Source organism: Doryrhamphus excisus, chromosome 9, assembly GCF_030265055.1.
Source record: "Doryrhamphus excisus isolate RoL2022-K1 chromosome 9, RoL_Dexc_1.0, whole genome shotgun sequence".
Classification (NCBI taxonomy): Eukaryota; Metazoa; Chordata; class Actinopteri; order Syngnathiformes; family Syngnathidae; genus Doryrhamphus; species Doryrhamphus excisus.
In genome coordinates, this window is record NC_080474.1 from 9,036,512 (window position 1) to 9,061,398 (window position 24,887).

At 45.7% G+C, this 24,887-nt stretch overlaps 2 protein-coding genes across 4 annotated transcripts; one reads left to right on the forward strand and one right to left on the reverse strand.

The window, feature by feature from the left end:
- Positions 1 to 596: 596 nt before the first annotated feature.
- Positions 597 to 8,962, reverse strand: znf142 (zinc finger protein 142). 3 transcript variants are annotated; one of them, XM_058081669.1, is made up of 9 exons: positions 8,614 to 8,959; positions 8,512 to 8,536; positions 8,068 to 8,106; positions 7,243 to 7,434; positions 5,626 to 6,453; positions 5,369 to 5,546; positions 2,733 to 5,238; positions 1,623 to 1,728; positions 597 to 1,476 (listed from the first exon to the last, which is right to left on the reverse strand). In XM_058081669.1, exons 5-9 carry the CDS (start codon positions 6,425 to 6,427, stop codon positions 1,016 to 1,018), a joined length of 4,053 nt encoding a protein of 1,350 aa, XP_057937652.1. In that variant the 5' UTR covers positions 6,428 to 6,453; positions 7,243 to 7,434; positions 8,068 to 8,106; positions 8,512 to 8,536; positions 8,614 to 8,959; the 3' UTR covers positions 597 to 1,015. The 3 variants fall into 3 exon arrangements, 2 of the variants coding, with proteins under 2 accessions (XP_057937652.1, XP_057937651.1); XM_058081668.1 differs by having other exon boundaries at positions 7,642 to 8,106; positions 8,614 to 8,957; XR_009131623.1 differs by having other exon boundaries at positions 1,425 to 1,476; positions 1,623 to 2,655; positions 7,642 to 8,106; positions 8,614 to 8,962.
- On the forward strand, positions 8,848 to 12,935 carry LOC131135586 (mitochondrial chaperone BCS1). Its single transcript, XM_058081671.1, has 7 exons — positions 8,848 to 9,526; positions 9,599 to 9,738; positions 9,902 to 10,096; positions 10,730 to 10,793; positions 10,990 to 11,162; positions 11,300 to 11,417; positions 12,394 to 12,935. Exons 1-7 carry the CDS (start codon positions 9,207 to 9,209, stop codon positions 12,644 to 12,646), a joined length of 1,263 nt encoding a protein of 420 aa, XP_057937654.1. The 5' UTR covers positions 8,848 to 9,206; the 3' UTR covers positions 12,647 to 12,935.
- Positions 12,936 to 24,887: the final 11,952 nt, after the last annotated feature.

Below are 24,887 nucleotides of genomic sequence, written 5' to 3' on the forward strand. Positions count from 1 at the left end.
TGCACCGGACCCTTATGCTTTGCCCACGAGGGTGGGTGAGTGGGAGCGTGAGGTCGACAGACGGATCGGTGCAGCCTCGGCAGTAATGCGGTCGCTGTACCGGACCGTCGTGGTGAAAAGAGAGTTGAGCCGGAGGGCAAAGCTCTCAATTTACCGGTCGATCTATGTTCCAACCCTCACCTATGGCCGAAAGAATGAGATCGCGGATACAGGCGGCTGAAATGAGTTTCCTCTGTAGGGTAGCTGGACTCACCCTAAGAGATAGGTTGAGGAGCTCAGAGCAGAGCCGCTTCTCCTTCACATCGAGAGGAGTCAGTTGAGGTGGCTCGGGCATCTAGTCCGGATGCCTCCCGGACGCCTCCCTGGTGAGGTGTTCCGGGCATGCCCAGCCGGGAAAAGGCCCCGGGGCAGACCTAGGACACGCTGGAGGGGCTATGTCTCACAGCTGGCCTGGGAACGCCGGTGGAGCTGGAGGAGGTGGCTGGGTACCGGGAAGTCTGGGCTTCCCTACTGACACTGCTGCCCCTGCGACCCGGACCCGGATAAGCGGAGGAAAATGGATGGATGGATGGATAACAGAATCAGTGCAATACCAGTTATCTATAGGACAAACATTATTTTATTTCTATGCTTGAGTATGTACAACGCAAACATGCCTGTTTTGCCTTCCAAAATACATGCAATGTTATGATTGTGTGGTGCATCGCTAAAAAAATAGAACAGGAATGTACAAAAACAAACGAACGTCCTCCATTGAATCCACAATGTATTAGATTAGTAGTTATTTCACTCACTTACATGACATACGTACATATGCTTGCTTTAGCTTTAAAATGGAAACAAATGATATAAATGTCAAATGTTGATGACTGCTGAGTAGTATTGTTATGCATCAAAAATCATTTCCTGTTCATTCATGGATTGCAAATACAGAATAACTGGTGACAAGGTGGCTCGTTTGTACAACTGCAATAATATGAAGTGACTCATTAGGAATATTTAAGATACTGTACCGTCATTGTCCCTCCTCCTCTGCCGCCACTACGCTGTCCTTCAGTCTTCCTTGCAAAGCTTCTTTCAGTGTGAGGCTGCCAGCTTCTGAGTCTCTTACTACCCCTTGCTGCACCGGCATATCTGGGTGGTGCCGCTGTAAATGCTTGATGACTTGGAACTTTTGCTTGGCCCTGTAGGGACAATGGCAGCAGCGAAAAGGTTGTTGTTTGGTGTGCGAGAGGAAGTGATGTCTGAGGCCGGCTGGCCAGCGGAAGGCCTTATCACACAAGCCACAAATGTATGAGCGTTGGTCACTGTGCTGCCGCTGGTGAGTCTTCAGTATAAAACTTGTCTTGAAAGCTTTGCCGCATTTCTCGCAGACGTAAGACCGCACATCGCAGTGCTGTGTATTCTGGTGGGCACGGAGGGCATCGGCTCGGTTGGTGCGGTAGCTGCACTGATCACAGACATGTGGCTTCTCACCTATGTAATAATAAAAGAAATAAAAAAGAATACATTCTCAACAATGAACCAGATGTGGGTTTTCATCAGCATTTTCCAAGCATGTGGCTTGAATATTACTGGATATGAATATGAAGAACATTCTTCCTCAGAGAAACAGGTCTCACCTGTGTGCTTGGTCATGTGATATTTCAGCTGGGTGGCCCACTTGCATTTGTAGCCACACGCGGGACAAAGGTACTTCTTCTCCTCTTGATGAACCCTCATATGCACCTTTAACAGTAAAGAAATGAATGTATAGTGAATGTATAGGAATTCATTATATGGGACATATGCACATTTTTCACATTTTTAAAACCTCTTCAGGTCCTATCATGGATGAAAATAGCATTTGTCTTTTGGAAAATAAATAGATAAAGAATGCATGGCCAATTACTACACTCTAATTATGATTTCACAATGGTGAATGAAACCATTACAGTGGAACGACGGTTTTCGTCATTATTCCATTCCAAAAAGTAAGAAGAAAAACAATCTAAAATTCTATTTTCGCATTAAAGAAATGTAAATCCAGTGAATCATTTTAATACACCCAAAATTCTTTCCAAAAAGAAAATTTTATAGAGAATAATTCTCATTTAAAATGGTGAAAACAATGTAAAATAAATATAAATGACAAATGAAATAAATCAACATATAGCATAACACGACTTTTACATCTGCTCCAGACACATGGCGATTACCAAAGTTAATGCGTTAATTACTTATTTCTAGCTGCGATTAAACGTGATTAATTGTGAGTTAACTTTGGACAAAAAATGTGAATAATCATGATCAAATATTTTAATCGATTGCGAACCCTAATTGTAACATATGTTACCTTCACAATGTTCTTTCTTGAATGAAATGGCAACCACTGTTTACCGTTTACAGCTGTACTCCATTTTTAAAGAAAGCACAGACTGTCTGAAAACATATTCACCTAAACTATGAAATACGTAGTGCACTTCAGCGAGGGCACACAGTGCTTATCTGAGGAAACACAGAGACAGACATGAAGTTGTTCATCATTGAGGGTGTGTTATAAACTACCCACCTATACATAATAAAAATGACTAAAGGCTGGAACCTGTCATGCTTTATTTGGGCACTCCATTTCGCGGAATGATATGTGGTCAAATGGGCATCAAAAACCAAGTCCTATGAAAACCGAAGTACCACTGTATTAGAGTTTACATCATTAGCAAAAACATCTATATATATATATACGCACTTACCTTCAACCTTGAGGGATCAATGCAGGTGTAACTACAATTCTCACACCTGTAAGGCTTCTCCCCGGTGTGTATGCGAACATGCCACGTCATCTTCTGCTTGTTGCCAGTGGTATACTTGCAGTCGGTGCATTGGTACACACGCTTGCCTCCATGCGAGCGGAGATGCTGCTCCAAAACCAGCGGATGCTGACAAGCAAATGGACAGCTGCTGCACCCAAGAGGCTTATCCAGAAGGCACCCATCCTCATGTTCATCCAGAAGGTGCTGTGCAAGGAGCTGCTTTGTTTTGCTAGAAAAAGGGCAGAGCTGGCACTGATGAGCAAGATGGGTTCTCCTATGAGCCTTGATGCTTTCTTTGGTCCCCAAAGACTCCTGACAGGTGGTGCAGTTCTTTGCGGTGTGTTTGCTCTGCTGGTGGGTCCTCAGTGTGGCCTTGTCGCTACATGAATAGTCGCACTGCTTGCAGGACAAAAGCACTTGGAGCTGGTGCACACGCTTACAGTGGTTTCTTAGAGCGACTTCTGAACTGAAGCGAACCTCACAATGAAGGCAGATATGATGCATTTCTCCTGTGTGGCATCTGAGAGTGTGTCTCCTCACGTCATCAAGCGCGTAGCCGCGGTAGTCACAGAGTGTACACGCCTGGGAAGGCCGTTTGTCGTGGATGCGTACCTTGTGCTGACGCAGTTTGGTCAGGGCTCCAAAGGTCTTGTTGCAAATGTCGCAGGTGTGGCGCCCGATTCCAGTGTGAAGAGACTCGTGTTCTTCCAAGCGATAGCGGCGTGTGGTGCTGAAAGAACAGTAGCTGCATGTGTGCAGTGCGGCATCTTGTTGTTTTAGCCGTGTCTTTCCCCGCTCTTGCTTGCTGGTCAAGGTAGCGCTCTGGTTTAAACGCATTGGCCTACAGTTTTTATTGATGTGATTGGTCGAGATTTTGGATTTGTCAACAAATGGACACATGGAGCAATGCAACTCATTCGACTTCTCCGGCAGATCTAAAGCTTTTCTCAATCCACCGTTAGACATAGCAGAGGAAACCTCTCCAGGCCTTTTAACAAATTCCTCTCCAGATTGTTCTTCAGTGATTTGTATACTTTCACTCTTTTTGTCTTTTGAGACTGTCTTCCTCTCCATTATTTGCAATGGCTTTTGGCAAATAGAAACGTGTCTATTCACGGTTGCGAGTCTGACTGATGAAAAACTGCACAGGCTGCACATGAATGTCCCATTCTGTACTGAAATGTCTCCGTGTCGAACCTCTGACAGCCTTTCTGTCTGTGTGTTGCTCTGCTCATGATCTGCCTCAGTGAACATATAGGCACTTTCAGAAGTTGCTGTGTCTTTTTGTTGAACAAGGCATTCCTCATGTGAAATTGTTCCTGCCGGGTTTTTAGAAGTGTCTGGATCCACACCGTCTTCGGTCGGTGTGACTGCAATGCCAGTAAAAGTTTGTATTTTTCTTGGAATTGCAGGACATTTCTTGGAAAGGTGGCTACTTAGGCCACGCCTCTGTTTGAACTGAGCACCACATGCCTGGCACTCATGATGCTGTGGTAGCTTTAAAGTCTTCTCCTTTCTGGTCATAGAAGATGATCTGTCACCGCCGTGACCATATTTGCTTGGCACCACAAGCATCTGGACTCTTCCCTCCAAAACCATAGCGTCAGCTTGGTCCTTTTCTTGTGCCCTCTTGGGCTTCAAACATTCCAACTGATTTTTCTCAGATGGGAATTGTGAACTGCCGCATTCATGATCCAATTCTAGAGGTTCTTGCTCCGACTCATGGCTGTCAGCTGCTGGACTTTTTTCAACTTCTTCATGAACCATGAGAATCTTGTCTTGGACTGATTTATTGCAGTGTAAAGGGGATGCGTCTTCATTTGGCAAAATAGCAGTTTCATTGTCTGCAGTTACTGTTGTTAAAACAAGAGTACAGTACTCTGGGCTGGTGCCAAGTGGACTAACCTCTTCATCATTGAGTGATCCAATAGCTGCAGGAGCTTCATTGGCACCAAAATCTGTTGGAGCTTCTTCAGTCGACAGCTTAGATCTTTCATTGCATGTCAGTGGCTCATTGCAGACATTGTGCAACATGTTAGATGAGTTCCTCTGCCTCTCTTTTGCCGCATAATTCTGCAGCCAAGTTTTGTCACCTGGTACATATCCATGGGTTTTCTTCTTGTGCAAGAAGAGGCTGATGCTGCTGAATGAGGAATAGGGACAGAGGGCGCAGCAGAACTGTTTCAGCCGGGTGTGTATACAATTCTCATGATTTTGAAGGGCTTGGCGAAAACGTGTTGTGTATGTACAGTATTTGCACTTGTACACAGATGCTTGTTTGCCCTCTACAGAATGTTTCGCTAACATGTGGTTACGGAGCTCATATGTGCGCTTGCAGACGTAGGCACAGATCTCACACATCAGTGATTTGGCCTGATGTCGTAGTTTGTGGCTGTTGAGCTGGTCCATGCGATGACAGCGATATGGGCACTGATCACACTCATACCTAGAAGAGTGAAAAGGGTGCTTAGTTTTTTTTTTTTAAAATGCTGCCACATGAAGCAGAAAAAACAGTTTGTGCATCTGTCATTTGTAGCATGCTTAAAAAAGAAATGACAATAAAGGCGACTTGTTACCTGAGTTCTCCTGCATGTTTCCTCATGTGGACGTTTAAGTAGTGTTTCCATTTGGTGACATAGCCACATTCAGCACACATGAAGTTCTTGTTATCGGAGTGTGTGAGCATATGTTTTGAGAGGTAGGAAACATCACGGCATCGGAAGTCACAGAGGCTGCACTTAAAAGGCTTCTCAACTTGAAAAAAGTAACATATACAGAATGAATAATTCATAATCAAATTGGACAAACATTACAAATATGATTGAGCTCTCACCACTATGCTTCAGCATGTGTCGCCTCAAACCTCTCTTGTGTGAGGTCACATAGCTGCACTGTGGACATTGATGGATCTTTTCGTTGGCATGCAAGTGTCCAGTGTGCTGCTCAAATTCCACAGGGTTAAATGTGAAAAAGGTGCAAAAATCACAACACAGTTTTTCACTTCCTGCATGGCCATGGCGCTGGTGCCGGAGGAAGGCGGTCTTATTGGAACATGAGAAATCGCACTGAGAGCAATGGTAAGCGAGGTGGGTTCTGTAATGAGCCTCCATTTCCTTCTCACCCGGAAAGATAGCACTGCAGGCGTGATGTCGACATTCCACAGCCTTGATGTCATGCACCTCTGCAGCGTGTCGGACAAGAGCCTTGGGTAAAAAAGTCTGGAAAGAACAACCCTCTTGGAAGCAAGCCACTGGAGTTTTGCAGTCTGGTTGGACATTGTGAGTCTTCATGTGAGACTTCAACGCCCTGCTTTGGGTAAAGCTTTGACCGCATGTAGGACAAGGATAGCGGCGGCAGACCGTGTCATCTTCTGCCTCCTCAGCATGCATGGTGCTAAGGTGGCGGTGGATTGCGCTCCGTTCCACAGCGGAATATTCACACAAGTGACAATGATGGACTTTTTCACCTGCCTCACGTCGCCGGTGTATGCGTAGTTTGCTCCTGCTGGTGAAGAAGCGCTTGCATGTGGGACACTGCAGGCTGGAGTTGGGAAAATGTAAATGGAGGTGCTCTTGCAGATGGGAACGCATTTTGAAACAGCGTCGGCATTTGGGACAAATGTGGGTACGGTACATATTCTCTGTCCCCTCTGCAAGGTAGTCTAAAGGAAAACAACATGAAATGATTCTTCACTAAAGTAAAAAAATAATAAGAATCACAACATTGTTTGCTCACTTGCAGCCTCAACATTTGGTACACGTGCATAATGTAATGACCACCAAATAATCTACCTTAACAAAGAAAAAACAAACAAACTATGTATCATTTTACAATGTTTGGCAAACTAATGTGAAGAACGGTGCATGCCGTTCAAATAGTGTGCTCAAAATGTGTGAGTGTGCATGATGTGTTGCATAAAATAGCTGAAAAAAGCTGCATCACAGCACAACTTCATACTGCAATCACAATAATAATCATACTATCAACCTCATTGTCTCTTACTGTGCCAATCAAAATTGAGCTTTACAGTAATGCCTCATTTATCATGGTTAATTGGTTTTAATTTTAATTTTATGCTTAAATTATTTAATGTATTCCAGAAATAATGTGTAATTTGCTGAAATATATATTTCTTGACTAATAATAGGTTGTTTTTCAATCATGTTACAGCATGATTTATTCATTAATATATTTTGGAAAGTGATAGAGCAAAGTGATGAGGAGTCCTTTGTAGAGACACAATGTTGTTCTCACGGTTATGTTAGGAATGTCGAATTATTTTGTATATATGTATATAATTTGTCATTATGACATCTTATTAGAGTTTAATAATTTACAGGGGGTGTTCTCTCTACTAATTTTCCTGACATTATCATTACTGATTGCATATTTTAGTAGCACATATGAACTTGCAGGGTAACGTAGCATTAGCATTGGTGCATGCATGTACCTTTAGTCGGCAATAGTGTGGCATTTTTTGCTGAAAGTGTGTTTTCCACTGTCTTTCCCAATTCTTTCACATTGTGTTCTTGTTGTGCTGCTTCTTCTTCTTTGTCCTGTTCTGGTTCTGATGATATGCAGACTTGACTGGAACCTGAAGCAGAGACTTGAGGTTGGTGATCTCCATTTGTGGGTACCTTACCTGTAAACAGATATGTGGAGAACAATGGTTAACCATAACAAATGTTTTTCACTGGTGAGATGTTGCAAATTCCATTCATCTTTGGGAGGCAATGTGCTACATGACTGTATTACGCTCTAATAAAGTGGTATCCAAAACATTCATAGTCCCGAACCTGTAAGGGCTAAGAGGCAAAATTAGGATTGACCCTAAGTCTATTCATTTTACCTTCAGTGTTGTGTTCCAAAAGGTGGTCACTCCATTCCGCCAGGGTTTGTGTGACAAACCGGCAGCCAAAATTCTTATGTACTCTACTGTGGTTCTCCATTTTACACTGTGTGAGAAAAGACACTCAGGTCTCAGAAATGGCAAGGAATAAGCGGGAGACCATGCGCGGATGTCAAATGAAACCGGTATTCCACACAATCCATGCTGCGGAACGGGCAGTCTTGCTCACAGCCGGAAAATGGGCCTTCATGTTCAAGGGTTGTGTGGATGGTGTCAAAGTGGCATTTCAAAGCCCTCGGTAGGGAAAAGGCTTCAGGGAACTGAGAATTTTTGAATCTCCCTAAATGTCCTTGACTGGGAGGAACGTCTGTCTCTCTGAACAGCTGTGATAGGTGAGCAGGCCAACATCCAAAAAACTCCACCCACATGATTCACATCAGTGAGGTTCCATCATCGCCAATGTCCCTGAAACAAAAGCATTTGATGGTTACAATTCCTGTTTTAAAAGTAAAGAAGTGGATAAATACTGCAATTATAATTTCCAGTGAATAATGGGTTTGGGACAGCACTACATCGTCAAAAATGTGTACTCTGAAGAACTAAGTAGGCAATGTACATAGTACACACATTGAAGTGTACAAAGTACATTATTCTGTTTGAGACACAGCCATATAGTAAATGGGAAATACTATACTTTCAGGGTCTTGAAAATACATTTCGTATTAGATGCTCTATCAACAAGTCATTGTTTGATATTACGGCATTATAACACGTATAGTCAAGTAAATACACACAATATGCACATAGCTGTATCGTATCAAACACTACAGCAATGCTTATATTGACATCGAGCGCAGGAAGTCGACCTACCGGCTATGTTTCCAGTCTTTTTTCCCTGAAAAACAAAATATCAAGATGAGGCCCGGGACCAGTTAATACACGTAAAGCAATGAAGCACCTAGGACGCCTCACCTCGTTTATATGACAATAACGCCAATCCAACATCCATTACATGGTAGCGTTAGCTTCCTTTCTTTTTGGCAGCTAAATGTTGAGTCTTTTTCGAGATTTAAAATAACGTCCACGTATTTCTATAAACACGTAATTACTATAAAAAGAATTAAGTAAATGGGGAAATGTGTCAACAGCATACGCTGTCAATAGAGGGGGAAAAGGCACACCACGAAAGCGGAACCTGTATTACACGAACACGAGTAAGGAGGGAAGGTTGAGTAAGATACACAGGAAGTTTTTCAGAGGTCGCCATCGACGGCTCCCGGTGGTTACGTTTATGCTTCCCTTCATATAATGTTCGTTGAGGTCACGAGGGTTCTAAAATTACATCAGTACTGGAGGCAACCGCAGTGGAATGACGAACAAAGTAAGAGATTTAGTATCATGTTAGCGTTAGCGGATATTGAAAACAATATCACTTCCACCCAGACTAAGGCAGCCAAAAAAAGTAGGCTATTCTAAAATGTCAGCTATCTCACACATAAGCAACTACCTCGTCATTTGAAGGTTTTGTAGATATGTAGACGGAGATTCCGCTACACAAAGTAAAAATGCCATTGTCAGACCTCCTGGACAGTCTGAAGGACAACCCCTACTTTGGGGCTGGGTTTGGACTGGTTGGTGTTGGAACAGCATTGGCCTTGGCCAGGAAAGGTGCCCAGGTGGGGATGGTGTTCTTTCGCAGACACTACATGATCACCCTGGAGGTCCCCAGCAAGGATAAGAGTTATCACTGGCTGCTGAGTTGGATCACAAAACATGCCAGGCACACACAGCACCTGAGTGTGGAGACTTCATATCTGGCGCATGAGAGTGGACGCGTTCACACTCAGTTTGACTTTCACCCAAGTCCAGGGAACCACATCATCTGGTCAGTGCTATTTTCACAACATCTAGACGTCTCTAGCTGATTAAACTTACCGTACTATGATCTCTTGTATAGGTATGGGAGGAAGTGGATCAGAGTGGAGCGGACCAGAGAGAAACAGATGATTGATATGCACACTGGAACTCCTTGGGAGTCTGTCACATTTACAGCATTAGGCAGAGACAGACAGATCTTCTTCAATATTTTACAAGAAGGTAGTGATATCACAAGTGGCATATGATATGCTTTGTTATACTACGTATAAGGTTTCAGGCTGCATATGTAAATAAGAATTTGTTCTTAAATTGCTTGCCTGGGTAAATAAAGGTATGATGACGTATATAGAGTATTCTTGGAATTGTTCTGTCATGTTTTCAGCCAGAGAATTAGCATTGAAACAGGAGGAAGGACGGACAGTGATGTACACAGCCATGGGAGCAGAGTGGAGGCCCTTTGGATTCCCACGGCGACGCAGACCCCTCAGCTCTGTGGTACTGGAGGCGGGTGTGGCCGAAAGAATTGTCGACGATGTGAAGGAGTTCATTGGAAACCCTAAGTGGTATACAGATCGTGGTTAGTGATCCTGTTTTGCAGCCCAGCATTTAAAGGGGACCTATTATGCTCTGTCCACTTTTCGGCCCTACAGTATAAATGTTGTTAGAATGTTGTATTAAAAAAAACATTTGTTAAACACGAATGTTGTATCGTGTTAAACGATGCCAAAGTGAGATGGTTCTGAGCGCTCTACTTTTTTTCCAACACCACTTCACTGTGACTTCACAGTGAGCCTTGTGAGAAGACAGCGCCTCCATCCAGCTGGTGACTTCCTTATGTCGGCATGCCCGGGTACAAGCTGAGTGGGACCAATCACAGCAGAGTGGCTGTGACCAGAGGCTGGCCATGGAGGGATTAAAGTAAAATAGACCGTTTTGAAAATACAGCTGTAATAGGTGTAGATTCTGGAAGCTCTTGAAAGTTTTTTGTGCGGGTTATTGTGTGTAGCTGCTCTATATCAATACAACTCAGTACAAAGGGCCAAAAATGAGCATAATAGGTCCCCTTGAATTATATTTCATTGTCCATAATGGTGTACACTATGTCTTTATTGCCCTATTATAAACCACCTTGGCACAGTGTTACATACTTGTCAGCATGTGCATGTGTAAATGTATTATATTAAATAGTCATTTGCTTATGTCTCTCCAGGCATACCTTACAGAAGAGGATATCTGTTGTATGGGCCACCAGGGTGTGGAAAAAGCAGCTTTATGTTAGTAAGCTATTGCTTTCTTTTGTAATTAATTGAATATTATATAATACTAATTATTTATTCTTTCAAAATAGTTTTTATTCGTAATACAAAACAAGGATAATTACTATAATTAAAAATTAATTACGCTTTTATTTATTTTTGTTCACATTCACTTCTCCTATGTTCATATGCTGTTATTTGTATTGTATTCCAGCACGGCACTGGCCGGTGAGCTGGGCTATAGCATTTGTTTGATGAGCCTGAGCGACCGCTCGCTTTCAGATGACCGTCTGAACCATCTATTGAGCGTGGCACCGCAGCAAAGTATAGTACTGTTGGAGGATGTCGACGCTGCCTTTGTTAGCAGGGAACTGCTTCCAACAGAGAGTAAGTGACAGAAAAGTTTATCAATAATCTGCAGCTTGTAGTCATCTCAATCTTTACTACTGCACTTCTGTTTTATGCAGTATACTATAATAAGCACTATAATTTGACATTTAAATCTTATTTATTGTCCCTCATAGACCCTTTAGCCTTCCAGGGAATGGGAAGGCTGACCTTCAGTGGCCTGCTGAACTCTCTGGATGGAGTGGCTTCATCTGAGGCCAGAATTGTATTCATGACAACCAATTTCATTGACAGGTAAGTCTGTCCCACCAGGGACCAGCTGCGACTGCATGAGAATAGGCTAGCAAGTGTAAGTAACAGCTATTGAACGTAATTATAATTTTTTTTAAAGAAAGATGTTTTAAGAGGCACCCTGAGAGAGGGAATAGCCAATTCACTATATTGTCTCACGTCTTGAGCTTGCAGCCCCTGCTTCCCTCTCTCTTGCCTCTGTCTTATGTCTGAGACCATTTGTCTGTTGCCCTTCTGTGTCTCCTGTTGGGTCATGCTAGCAAACGGCTTTTTATGTTGGCAAGTTTCCTCTCGAAAAACCCACAATATTGCTAAAACGTTCTGCACCCAAAAGTCAGAGGAAGCCAACCATTGCACAAAGCATTTTGGACATGCTGAGGAACGTAGACGTTGTGGCTGTAGGGTGCCATTACAGAATAAATGAATCTTCGGTTAATGTAGGATGACAAATAGGATAAAAATACAGTGACAGTAGCAATACCATACCAAAGATACCATAATGCCTCAGCAGAACAGGACCAGGATCAAGAGGGGAGTGAAATAAGGATGAGTCACTTAATGTGTTCAACCTAGTAGGTTGATAATTAAAATTCAACTTTGAGAGTGTTTAAACAAGAACGAAATGTGAGAAAATGTTAACGCCTGTCTATGAAAAGTGTATGGTGGGGAATTTTACAGCCTTAAAACATATAACAATTGTAAAAAAAAAAAAAAAAAAGAAGAAATATGACTTGACTACTGCGCAGATTTCCGTTATTGCAGGCTATTTTGGGATTTTTTTTTTTTTATGGCGGCCAAAATATAGGAATTGACTGTGGCCTGACCGAACACCTTTTAAACTCTTTGGACAGATGTGAAATTGATGTACTGCATTATTTCAATTCTTAACCGTTCTTAGTGACAACTCAAGTATATAAAACCTGTATTCTTGACATTTTTTATTAACGGCAGCCTTTCAGCTTGTCATGTGTCCATGCAGGTTAGATTCAGCGCTAATCCGGCCCGGCCGTGTTGATCTGAAGCAATACATTGGGCATTGTACCCACTGGCAGCTCACCCAGATGTTCAGACGGTTCTATCCAGATGCACCCGCTTCTGATGGAGAGCATTTTTCCAAGTGTGCACTGTCTGCACACACTGCAATCAGCGCTGCTCAAGTGCAAGGACACTTACTGTTGCACAAAATGGACCCAGAAGGATCGATCACGAATGTTGCAAAAATAAAGGAATGACAGGACAGGATTTTTAAAATGATGAATATGTTTAAAAATGATTGACAGGGACAGAATTGTGGAAGATTTATATAAAAAATAAATGTTTCTTTGACCATTGAGGTATGCCATCACACCTGTACACCTGTATCACACCTTGTACATCTTGTATAATGACAATAAAGGCCATTCCATCATGAAAATATGTCTTGGAATAACGATACTATTTGTTGGAATGTATAAGTTGGAATGTATTTTATTTTTGTTCACATTTGTGTTTAAAATAAATGAATATTTGAAATCAACCAAATCTACCAACATACTAATTAATTTCATTTTTCAGTTACCCAATGTAGGCTGGCGACCAGTCCAGGGTGTACCCCGCCTCTCGCCCGAAGACAGCTGGGATAGGCTCCAGCACCCCCCGCGACCCTCGTGAGGAAAAAGCGGTAGAAAATGAATGAATGAATGAATGAGTTACCCAATGTAAAGAGGAATGTCATGATCTGTGTTGTCGCTCTGCTGCCGCCTTCTGCCTTTTCCTTGCAGTGCACCTCTGACTGGCAGGAGGCGGTCCGGTCACTCCGGCACACCGACACACCTGCTGTGTGCCTCATTGCCAGATCGTACCTCAACTTTCCTCGCTACACGCCCTCCGCTTGCTCGTCAACGTGTAGCTCTTTGTGTCCTTGTTTTCTGGCTTTTAGTAACTTTTATGTAAGTACCTGCTCATTAGTTTTATACTATGGTGATTTTCTATTTGCTTCTTGTTTCGCCTGTGTGGCCTTTTGTCCACCATGTTTTCTGTTGTACGTTGCTCCCCTGTTTTTCCTGCTAGCCGTTTGCTGCAGTGTTTTTTTGTTCTCTTTTGGACTCTGCCTAGCTCAGTTTTTGGTTTGTACTTTTGTCTTGTTTTTTGTAATTTCCCCTAGTGGACACCATGTGTTAATAAACCTTTTTGTTACACGAACGTGTCTGTATTTTGGGTTCCAAACCGGCTTTCGCCACTTATCGTTACAAGAAATTTTTCATTATGGTCTGGACTATGTACAGTTTCCTGACATTTCAAAATTATTTTTTTCGAAGCCGTAGACCACAATACGATTTGCAATGCTTTTTTGAAATTACCATGAATGTGGAACTATGATGATAAAATGATTCCAAAGGTTTCTGGAGCGAGGGAGTGTTTTCTTGTGAGACAATGGTATTTGACCCCTTCCTAGTTTATTTTTGTGCATGTTTGTCGCACTTAAATGTTTCAGATCATCAAATGAATTTAAATATTGGTCAGTGACAATACAACTGACCACAAAATACATTTTTCAAATGAAATTTTTATTAAGTGAGAAAATCAATCCAAACATCCAAAGAACTGCAGGCCTCACTTGCCTCATTTAGGTCAGACTCCACCAGAAGAAAGACACTGGACAAAAATAGCCTGCTTCCAAGACTAAAACCACTATTGAACAAATGAACACAAAGGGTTGTCTCAATTCTGCCAGGAAAATTCTTGATAATCCACAAGACTGTTGGAAAATACTCTGTGGTCTGGCAAGCCAAAAGTTGGAACGTTTTGGCGTGTGTGTGTGCCCCATTACATTTGGTGTAAAATGAATGCCGTATTTCTGAAAAAAGAAATCATACCAACAGTAAAATGTGGTAGTGCGATGATCTGGGGCTTTTTTGCTGTCTCAGGACCTGGAAAACTTGACGTGATAAATGGAACCATGAATTTTGCTGTCTACAAAGAAATCCTGATGGAGAATGTCCAACCATCTGTTTGTGACCTCAAGCTGAAACTGACTTGGGGTCTGTAGCAGGACAATGATCCAAAACACACCAGCAAGTCCACCTCTGAATGGCTGAAGACAAAAAATGGAAGACTTCGGAGTGGCCTAGTTTTTGGATGTTTTTTTTTTTTCTATGTGTCATAATTTGCAATAAAGGGGCCAGTCTTACAGCAGAAGTAAACTTATCCTATTCTCTCTGTCATGTAGAAGACTTGACATGGAGTTTCCATGCACCTGAGCAATGGATTTTGGATTGCTTGCAGTTGGCAGAAAGTCACAATTTCCAAAAGCGTTTTTATGAGCCAACATGAACTCATCGGCCAGGGTTGTGCAAGGACTCAAGTTTGCGCTTTTTTAAGCTCCAGCACCCTTCTCGGCTGAAACTCCCTTATATCTCCCTATCCTCTGTGTCTATCTGGAGACAAGCCAACCTCATCTTCAACCTCGCATCCAGCCTGGACCCTGATGAGTCAAAGGATAAAGTTCAAAACGCGGGAGGGTGATTGGTGTTTTTTTCCTCCCTCTGACATCTACGCACGCGCACCCACGCCTCCATCCCTCCCAAGTGGCGAAGAGGGAGGAGAGAAGGCGTGAGAGGGTTTAACACAGCCGGGTATAATCTTAACCAATCAAATGAATCAATTGACAAATCAATCTCATCGCCTTTAAATGTGCCGGACTGGACTGCGCATCAGAGGTCACCATGCATGTCATTCACTATGTACGCCACCTCGTGGGACACGTCACCTGTTCCTGACAGTTACATTTAACACAGCACCAGGTTAATCCAAGCATTTTACTTGTTTTACCACCAGCATTCCTGCTCTACATGGCCAAATAGGAGAACCTTTGATGGTATATTCGCTGTATCTCCCCCTCATCCTCCTTGAGTAAAAATGAACAGTAAAAAAATATATCCTGCAACCAGATTTGAACAACCAACTTTATATTCATTGTTGGTTTGTCCCATTGGTTGTCTACTGGCTCACTTTCTCTGTTTCCACAAAGTCTGCGCTGCTTGTTGTCTCATTTGTGATTAGATAGTTACTAAGGGGAAGGGAGGGAGGGACAATCTGGCGTGCATCCAGCACAGCCACGGAGATGAGCGATGAGTGGAGCTGTCTTGTGCTTTTTTTCTGATGGAGTTTTCACTTCTAAATGTTGATTTCGGGGGACAAGCCATTTATTTGGGTTAGAGTCGGCCCTGGTTGGCATCATACTGTAATGCCCCTGGTTGTGGTAAGGAAGAGACACTCACGTCGCCGATGCACTTCAGTCGCTTTATTAATACCGGTCAACCTTTTGGCCAGCTGCTGTTGCATGGTGCGATTAAACCGCTCCACTACCATCACTAAGTGTGCACTAAGGGTGCAGGGGCAACAAACACTCTGAACTCGAAATTCCTGCCTTGATCGCTGTGGAGAATGTCTGCAGTGCCAAACCGGCTGAACATGCCCTCCATGAGTGCATCTGCCACTGTCGCTGCTTCTTGGTCTGACAGCGCATAAGCTTCCGCCATTTTGTGAAGTAGTCCATTGCACACAGCACATACCTGTTCCCTCTCTCCGTCTCAGGAAAAGGACCCATAATGTCCACAGCTACCCTCTCCATGGGCGCCACAACCGCTTGCTGCTGGAGTGCTGCGTGCGACCTGTCCTGACGCCCCTTGTATGCTGCACACTCGTCACAGCGCCAGCAGAAGTCCTCCACATCCCGCAGGTGCTGTCCCCAGTAGAATCCCTGGCGCAGCCTTTTAAGGGTCTTTGTGCTTCCAAAGTGGCCGGAACTGGTACCCCGTGACATGCTCTCAGCACTGCCTCCCTGAGGGACACAGGCACCACCACCTGCCATCTCTCCTCCCCAGTGGCTGGCTCCTTCCACGCATGCTGCAGCACGCCATCCTTGATGCGCAGGACTGCATACTTGTGCCACAGGCCTTTGGTGCCCACTGATAGTGCCATCACGGTCTCCCAGGGCGGCCTCCTGCCGCTCTGGAGCCAGCGCCACACTGGTTTCAGGTTGGCATCCTCTTCCTGCTTGTCGCCCACACTGCAGCATCCATTGCCTCCAACGCGCAGCACGGCGGCTCACCAGCTGACTCGTCACCGCGCGGCTCCCTCTCTCTGGTGTCTCGCCTGTCGCATTAGCTGCAGCCGTCCACAGCACACGGCCGACGAGAGAGCCCGTCAGCGTTGGCATGCTGAACACCAGCCCGATGGATCACACTGAAGTTGAAGGACTGCAGCTCCTCCAGCCATTGTGCCACTTGGCCCTCCGGTTCTCGGAAGGTCATCAGCCACTGTAGCGCCGCGTGGTCCGTTCTGATGGTGAAGGGCAACAGCCAACAATTCATGTCTGGTCACACAGTAGCGACGCTCACTCTTGTTGAAGACACGACTGAAGTAGGCGATGACTCATTCACCTTCTGGCACCACCTGCGATAACACTGCCCCCATGCCAACATTACTAGCGTCCGTGTCCAGCACAAAGGGAAAAGCGGGGTCTGGGGCAGTGAGAACAGGGGCGTTCGTGAGGGCTCTCTTGAGGTTGGCGAACGCATCTTGGCATTCGGGTGCATGCATAGCCCTGGCCATTCTGGAGTAGGCAAAACAAGGGTGCACCGATGCAGGAAAACCCCTTCACAAACCTCCGATAATATGAGGCGAGTCCCAAGAAACTCTTGAGCTGCTTTTGGTCTTTTGGGGCCGGCCAGTCTCTGATAGCGCTGACTTTCTCTTCCAGTGTGCTAATACCACTAGCATCCACCCTGTGGCCCAAGAACTCCACCTCTCGCCGCATAAAGTGGCACTTTTCTGGCTGCAGTTTTAGTCTAGCCGCTGCAATCCTCCCCAACACCAGTCTCAGGGAGTCAAGTGCAGCCAGGAAGGACCTCCCATGGATGAGGACGTCGTCCAGGTACACTAGAGACTGCTTTCGAGGAATGTTTGCAAGCACAGTGTCCATCAGTCGCTCGAATATCCCTGGTGCATTGCAAAGTCTGAAACTCATTACTCTGAATTGCACTGGTGGTGCAGAATGCAGTCTTTGGTCTTGACTCAGGGGTTAGGGGGACCTGCCAGTACCCACTGCGCAGGTCGAGCGACGAGAACCACGCGGACCCCGACACAAGGTCCAGCGTCTCGTCCACCCGAGGAAGTGGGTAACAATCCTTTCTCGTGACCTTATTCAGCGGTCTGTAGTCCACACAGAACCACGGCCTGGCACTCTTTTTTCTGGGGACCATCACAACGGCAGATGCCCACGGACTGTCAGAGGGCTCTATGATCCCCGCCTCCAGCATAGCCTGGATCTCTTTATCAGCTGCCTCCTGCTGGGCCATGGGCAGGCGACGGGGCCGCACCTTGATTGGTCGTGCGTCCCCCGTGTCGATGTGGTGTTCAACAAGGTGCGTGAGGCCCACCTCATTTTCATCGAGGGCAAAGATGTCCCTGAAGTCCCACAGCACTCTCCACAATTGGTCTTGCTGCCCTGTGCCTAGGCCAGCACAGTTCTTTTCTCAAATGGAGCGGATTGGCACCATCCGGTCTTCCACAGTGTGTGGGCTTGATGACGCTGCCCCCACCTGGGCACAGGTCCTCTTCGGGCGAGCGGACTCTACCCTTGACAACGAGGGTTGTTCCGTGATGTGCGCAGATGCGGTGTCAATGGTCACGCCTGCAGTATGTCAGGTGGGGGTAACAAGCTTCACATGCTTGCCTCCCGGCAAAATTATCACTGCAGCTCCCAGGTCCACCACAGACTTTGTGGCCTTTGGAAGTCCCAGCCTAGCATGCACTGGTCATTCACATCTGCCACCCAGGCCACAAAGAATGTTGAGAGGCCCCCCAGGACAAACGTGAATGTTCCTTTGCCTTTCATCCGCGCTGTCTCACCGGTCACTGTTCTCAGTCTGGTTGAGGTCGGCTCTATAATGGTCCCCACTGGAACGATGTCAGACCTCACAATTGTGGCTGAGGATCCAGTATCCACCAGGGCCATGCAGGTAACATCTCCAACCTGCACACGAACATGACAGGGGTCGCCCACCTCTGTCCAGCCCACAGTCACAACAGCTGCACCGTTGTTATACTGGTCCCCACGCACGGCCTCCTCTTCTGGTGGCTGCAGTTCCCGGTTAACAGCAGAAAGGGCCCGTGCCATCCGAGCTACACGGGCCCCCTCCCGTTTCCCCGCTGGTTTTTGGACTTGGGGCAGCGGCGCAGCAGGTGGCCTGGTTGACCACACCCCCAGCAGATCACGGGGCGTGAGCGGCGATCACCTCCTTCCTCGCGCTGGGCCAATGCTGCACAGACCAGTTCCTCCATCCACGCTGGCCTTTCTTCTGCCTTTCCCGCCAAATTTGTAGCTGCAACCGGTTGGGCTGGTGACTGCAGCGCCCCCTTGGCTGCAATCTCTCTCTCCATGGCGAGCGCGAGGGCCCCATCCAGGGTTATGGGGTGGGCGAGCTGGACATGCAGGCTCAGCTCATCTGGTCTTAATGCCTGAATGAAACGTGGCTATAGGGGTGTTATTTCATGTCTAGATGATATAATAATGCTGAAAAATATAATTACAAGATTGTAAACAGATTTTATATGCTCTAACTAAGAAAACATTCCTACTTCATGGAAGAGAGGATGTTAAACAAAGTAAACATCCTTGAGTCCATTCCATGTTTATAGCATCTGGGCTGGAAGGGTTAAACTTTCTGTGAGAAATAACCCCTCCCCTCTCATTTAAGGGTTTTAGCTCTAGAGTGTAACATAATCTAGTTTATTTTTAGCCATCATGGCTGCTGCATGGCTGTTGCAGAGAGTGATGCAAAGGAACCCAGTCATTGTGGCTCAATTCTTCTTGAGGGGGTTGAAGAGCCCGTCCTCTCCTGCGGGCCCTCTTGGAGCTTCCCAGGACAAGCCTCGGTCTATGAGGGACCTCCCACGGGTCAGCTTCTTGGAGCTGCTTTATAGAATGATGTTTCAAGGCTTCTACAGCCGCTCACATGAACTACAGGTATGCTGTCCAGTGAAGTTTATGGATAACAAACAGCCTTCAGTGTTGTTTGTAATTGAATCCAAGTTTGTGGTGGCTCTTTTGTGATTTTACCACATTGGAAGTATCCATAATGTTACCTTGAAGAAAGTTTAAGGAAGAAGAAGGGGATAATTTGCTTTTCAGAACTGGTTGATCTGCTAATGACTTGCTTGGGGTGAAGTGACTCACCCACTGATACTTTTTGCAAAAAACTGTATGTGACTCCATATTCAGTAAGGGCTTTCTCTCAAACTGTTAGTAGTTAGTGTTATTTTTAGGTTTTTTAGGAGGGGTGGAGGGGGGGGGGGGGGTTCCAAGTACATGTCAGGTTTAAAGACACTTGTAGGAAACAGATGTTTGCAGGTCTAAAATGTGTATCATATCATTGATTATTTGTCAATGTATACATCCATATAAATCACTTGGTGAAACAATAGCCTGTATATCAATGATAACAACGGCATTGAAAATAACAGCGTTACTAAGTAATACTGGAACCTTACTTAGCGTCATGAGTTAGTTCCAGATGGTCCAACTCTAACTGAAACAGACAATAACTGAATCAATGTTTCCCATAACAAATCATTAATCCATTCCAGAAAGCACAAAAAGTTTTTTATAGTTTTACAAACCAAGTAAACTCCTGGGAGCTATGGTTTGAATTTCTGAGACGTCTTTTTTTGCCTTGGAAGAACATCTGACTCAAACTAAAATGTATTTAACCAGAGCAAATTTCCAATAGCAAAAAATGTCATCCAATAAATCCGTTCCAGACACCCAAAAATTTTAACACAAAACACATTTTACAGACAATAAGTATAGTTCTACATGCATTAAATGGGGCATCAAAAATTACGAATGGACAACTGAACAAAGAACATCACTTTGACTCGTTTCGCAAAGAAGGAGGGGGGTGGGAGGAGATTGTGCTTGGAGTGCAAGACAGCCCCCCCCCCTTTTTTTTTAACTGTTACTGCTTTAATAGGGCACAAATAATCTATGCAGAGACGTCTGTTAAATGCTTTTTAACATGCATAGCTTTATATATATATATACACTACCGTTCAAAAGTTTGGGGTCACCCAGACAATTTTGTGTTTTCCATGAAAAGTCACACTTTTATTTACCACATGAGTTTTAAAATGAATAGAAAATATAGTCAAGACATTGATAAGGTTAGAAATAATGATTTGTATTTGAAATAATAATTTTTTCCTTCAAACTTTGCTTTCGTCAAAGAATCCTCCATTTGAAATTTTTCATTATGGTCTGGACTATGTACAGTTTCCTGACATTTCAAAATTATTTTTTTCGAAGCCGTAGACCACAATACGATTTGCAATGCTTTTTTGAAATTACCATGAATGTGGAACTATGATGATAAAATGATTCCAAAGGTTTCTGGAGCGAGGGAGTGTTTTCTTGTGAGACAATGGTATTTGACCCCTTCCTAGTTTATTTTTGTGCATGTTTGTCGCACTTAAATGTTTCAGATCATCAAATGAATTTAAATATTGGTCAGTGACAATACAACTGACCACAAAATACATTTTTCAAATGAAATTTTTATTAAGTGAGAAAATCAATCCAAACATCCAAAGAACTGCAGGCCTCACTTGCCTCATTTAGGTCAGACTCCACCAGAAGAAAGACACTGGACAAAAATAGCCTGCTTCCAAGACTAAAACCACTATTGAACAAATGAACACAAAGGGTTGTCTCAATTCTGCCAGGAAAATTCTTGATAATCCACAAGACTGTTGGAAAATACTCTGTGGTCTGGCAAGCCAAAAGTTGGAACGTTTTGGCGTGTGTGTGTGCCCCATTACATTTGGTGTAAAATGAATGCCGTATTTCTGAAAAAAGAAATCATACCAACAGTAAAATGTGGTAGTGCGATGATCTGGGGCTTTTTTGCTGTCTCAGGACCTGGAAAACTTGACGTGATAAATGGAACCATGAATTTTGCTGTCTACAAAGAAATCCTGATGGAGAATGTCCAACCATCTGTTTGTGACCTCAAGCTGAAACTGACTTGGGGTCTGTAGCAGGACAATGATCCAAAACACACCAGCAAGTCCACCTCTGAATGGCTGAAGACAAAAAATGGAAGACTTCGGAGTGGCCTAGTTTTTGGATGTTTTTTTTTTTTCTATGTGTCATAATTTGCAATAAAGGGGCCAGTCTTACAGCAGAAGTAAACTTATCCTATTCTCTCTGTCATGTAGAAGACTTGACATGGAGTTTCCATGCACCTGAGCAATGGATTTTGGATTGCTTGCAGTTGGCAGAAAGTCACAATTTCCAAAAGCGTTTTTATGAGCCAACATGAACTCATCGGCCAGGGTTGTGCAAGGACTCAAGTTTGCGCTTTTTTAAGCTCCAGCACCCTTCTCGGCTGAAACTCCCTTATATCTCCCTATCCTCTGTGTCTATCTGGAGACAAGCCAACCTCATCTTCAACCTCGCATCCAGCCTGGACCCTGATGAGTCAAAGGATAAAGTTCAAAACGCGGGAGGGTGATTGGTGTTTTTTTCCTCCCTCTGACATCTACGCACGCGCACCCACGCCTCCATCCCTCCCAAGTGGCGAAGAGGGAGGAGAGAAGGCGTGAGAGGGTTTAACACAGCCGGGTATAATCTTAACCAATCAAATGAATCAATTGACAAATCAATCTCATCGCCTTTAAATGTGCCGGACTGGACTGCGCATCAGAGGTCACCATGCATGTCATTCACTATGTACGCCACCTCGTGGGACACGTCACCTGTTCCTGACAGTTACATTTAACACAGCACCAGGTTAATCCAAGCATTTTACTTGTTTTACCACCAGCATTCCTGCTCTACATGGCCAAATAGGAGAACCTTTGATGGTATATTCGCTGTATCTCCCCCTCATCCTCCTTGAGTAAAAATGAACAGTAAAAAAATATATCCTGCAACCAGATTTGAACAACCAACTTTATATTCATTGTTGGTTTGTCCCATTGGTTGTCTACTGGCTCACTTTCTCTGTTTCCACAAAGTCTGCGCTGCGTGCGACCTGTCCTGACGCCCCTTGTATGCTGCACACTCGTCACAGCGCCAGCAGAAGTCCTCCACATCCCGCAGGTGCTGTCCCCAGTAGAATCCCTGGCGCAGCCTTTTAAGGGTCTTTGTGCTTCCAAAGTGGCCGGAACTGGTACCCCGTGACATGCTCTCAGCACTGCCTCCCTGAGGGACACAGGCACCACCACCTGCCATCTCTCCTCCCCAGTGGCTGGCTCCTTCCACGCATGCTGCAGCACGCCATCCTTGATGCGCAGGACTGCATACTTGTGCCACAGGCCTTTGGTGCCCACTGATAGTGCCATCACGGTCTCCCAGGGCGGCCTCCTGCCGCTCTGGAGCCAGCGCCGCACTGGTTTCAGGTTGGCATCCTCTTCCTGCTTTTCGCCCACACTGCAGCATCCATTGCCTCCAACGCGCAGCACGGCGGCTCACCAGCTGACTCGTCACCGCGCGGCTCCCTCTCTCTGGTGTCTCGCCTGTCGCATTAGCTGCAGCCGTCCACAGCACACGGCCGACGAGAGAGCCCGTCAGCGTTGGCATGCTGAACACCAGCCCGATGGATCACACTGAAGTTGAAGGACTGCAGCTCCTCCAGCCATTGTGCCACTTGGCCCTCCGGTTCTCGGAAGGTCATCAGCCACTGTAGCGCCGCGTGGTCCGTTCTGATGGTGAAGGGCAACAGCCAACAATTCATGTCTGGTCACACAGTAGCGACGCTCACTCTTGTTGAAGACACGACTGAAGTAGGCGATGACTCATTCACCTTCTGGCACCACCTGCGATAACACTGCCCCCATGCCAACATTACTAGCGTCCGTGTCCAGCACAAAGGGAAAAGCGGGGTCTGGGGCAGTGAGAACAGGGGCGTTCGTGAGGGCTCTCTTGAGGTTGGCGAACGCATCTTGGCATTCGGGTGCATGCATAGCCCTGGCCATTCTGGAGTAGGCAAAACAAGGGTGCACCGATGCAGGAAAACCCCTTCACAAACCTCCGATAATATGAGGCGAGTCCCAAGAAACTCTTGAGCTGCTTTTGGTCTTTTGGGGCCGGCCAGTCTCTGATAGCGCTGACTTTCTCTTCCAGTGTGCTAATACCACTAGCATCCACCCTGTGGCCCAAGAACTCCACCTCTCGCCGCATAAAGTGGCACTTTTCTGGCTGCAGTTTTAGTCTAGCCGCTGCAATCCTCCCCAACACCAGTCTCAGGGAGTCAAGTGCAGCCAGGAAGGACCTCCCATGGATGAGGACGTCGTCCAGGTACACTAGAGACTGCTTTCGAGGAATGTTTGCAAGCACAGTGTCCATCAGTCGCTCGAATATCCCTGGTGCATTGCAAAGTCTGAAACTCATTACTCTGAATTGCACTGGTGGTGCAGAATGCAGTCTTTGGTCTTGACTCAGGGGTTAGGGGGACCTGCCAGTACCCACTGCGCAGGTCGAGCGACGAGAACCACGCGGACCCCGACACAAGGTCCAGCGTCTCGTCCACCCGAGGAAGTGGGTAACAATCCTTTCTCGTGACCTTATTCAGCGGTCTGTAGTCCACACAGAACCACGGCCTGGCACTCTTTTTTCTGGGGACCATCACAACGGCAGATGCCCACGGACTGTCAGAGGGCTCTATGATCCCCGCCTCCAGCATAGCCTGGATCTCTTTATCAGCTGCCTCCTGCTGGGCCATGGGCAGGCGACGGGGCCGCACCTTGATTGGTCGTGCGTCCCCCGTGTCGATGTGGTGTTCAACAAGGTGCGTGAGGCCCACCTCATTTTCATCGAGGGCAAAGATGTCCCTGAAGTCCCACAGCACTCTCCACAATTGGTCTTGCTGCCCTGTGCCTAGGCCAGCACAGTTCTTTTCTCAAATGGAGCGGATTGGCACCATCCGGTCTTCCACAGTGTGTGGGCTTGATGACGCTGCCCCCACCTGGGCACAGGTCCTCTTCGGGCGAGCGGACTCTACCCTTGACAACGAGGGTTGTTCCGTGATGTGCGCAGATGCGGTGTCAATGGTCACGCCTGCAGTATGTCAGGTGGGGGTAACAAGCTTCACATGCTTGCCTCCCGGCAAAATTATCACTGCAGCTCCCAGGTCCACCACAGACTTTGTGGCCTTTGGAAGTCCCAGCCTAGCATGCACTGGTCATTCACATCTGCCACCCAGGCCACAAAGAATGTTGAGAGGCCCCCCAGGACAAACGTGAATGTTCCTTTGCCTTTCATCCGCGCTGTCTCACCGGTCACTGTTCTCAGTCTGGTTGAGGTCGGCTCTATAATGGTCCCCACTGGAACGATGTCAGACCTCACAATTGTGGCTGAGGATCCAGTATCCACCAGGGCCATGCAGGTAACATCTCCAACCTGCACACGAACATGACAGGGGTCGCCCA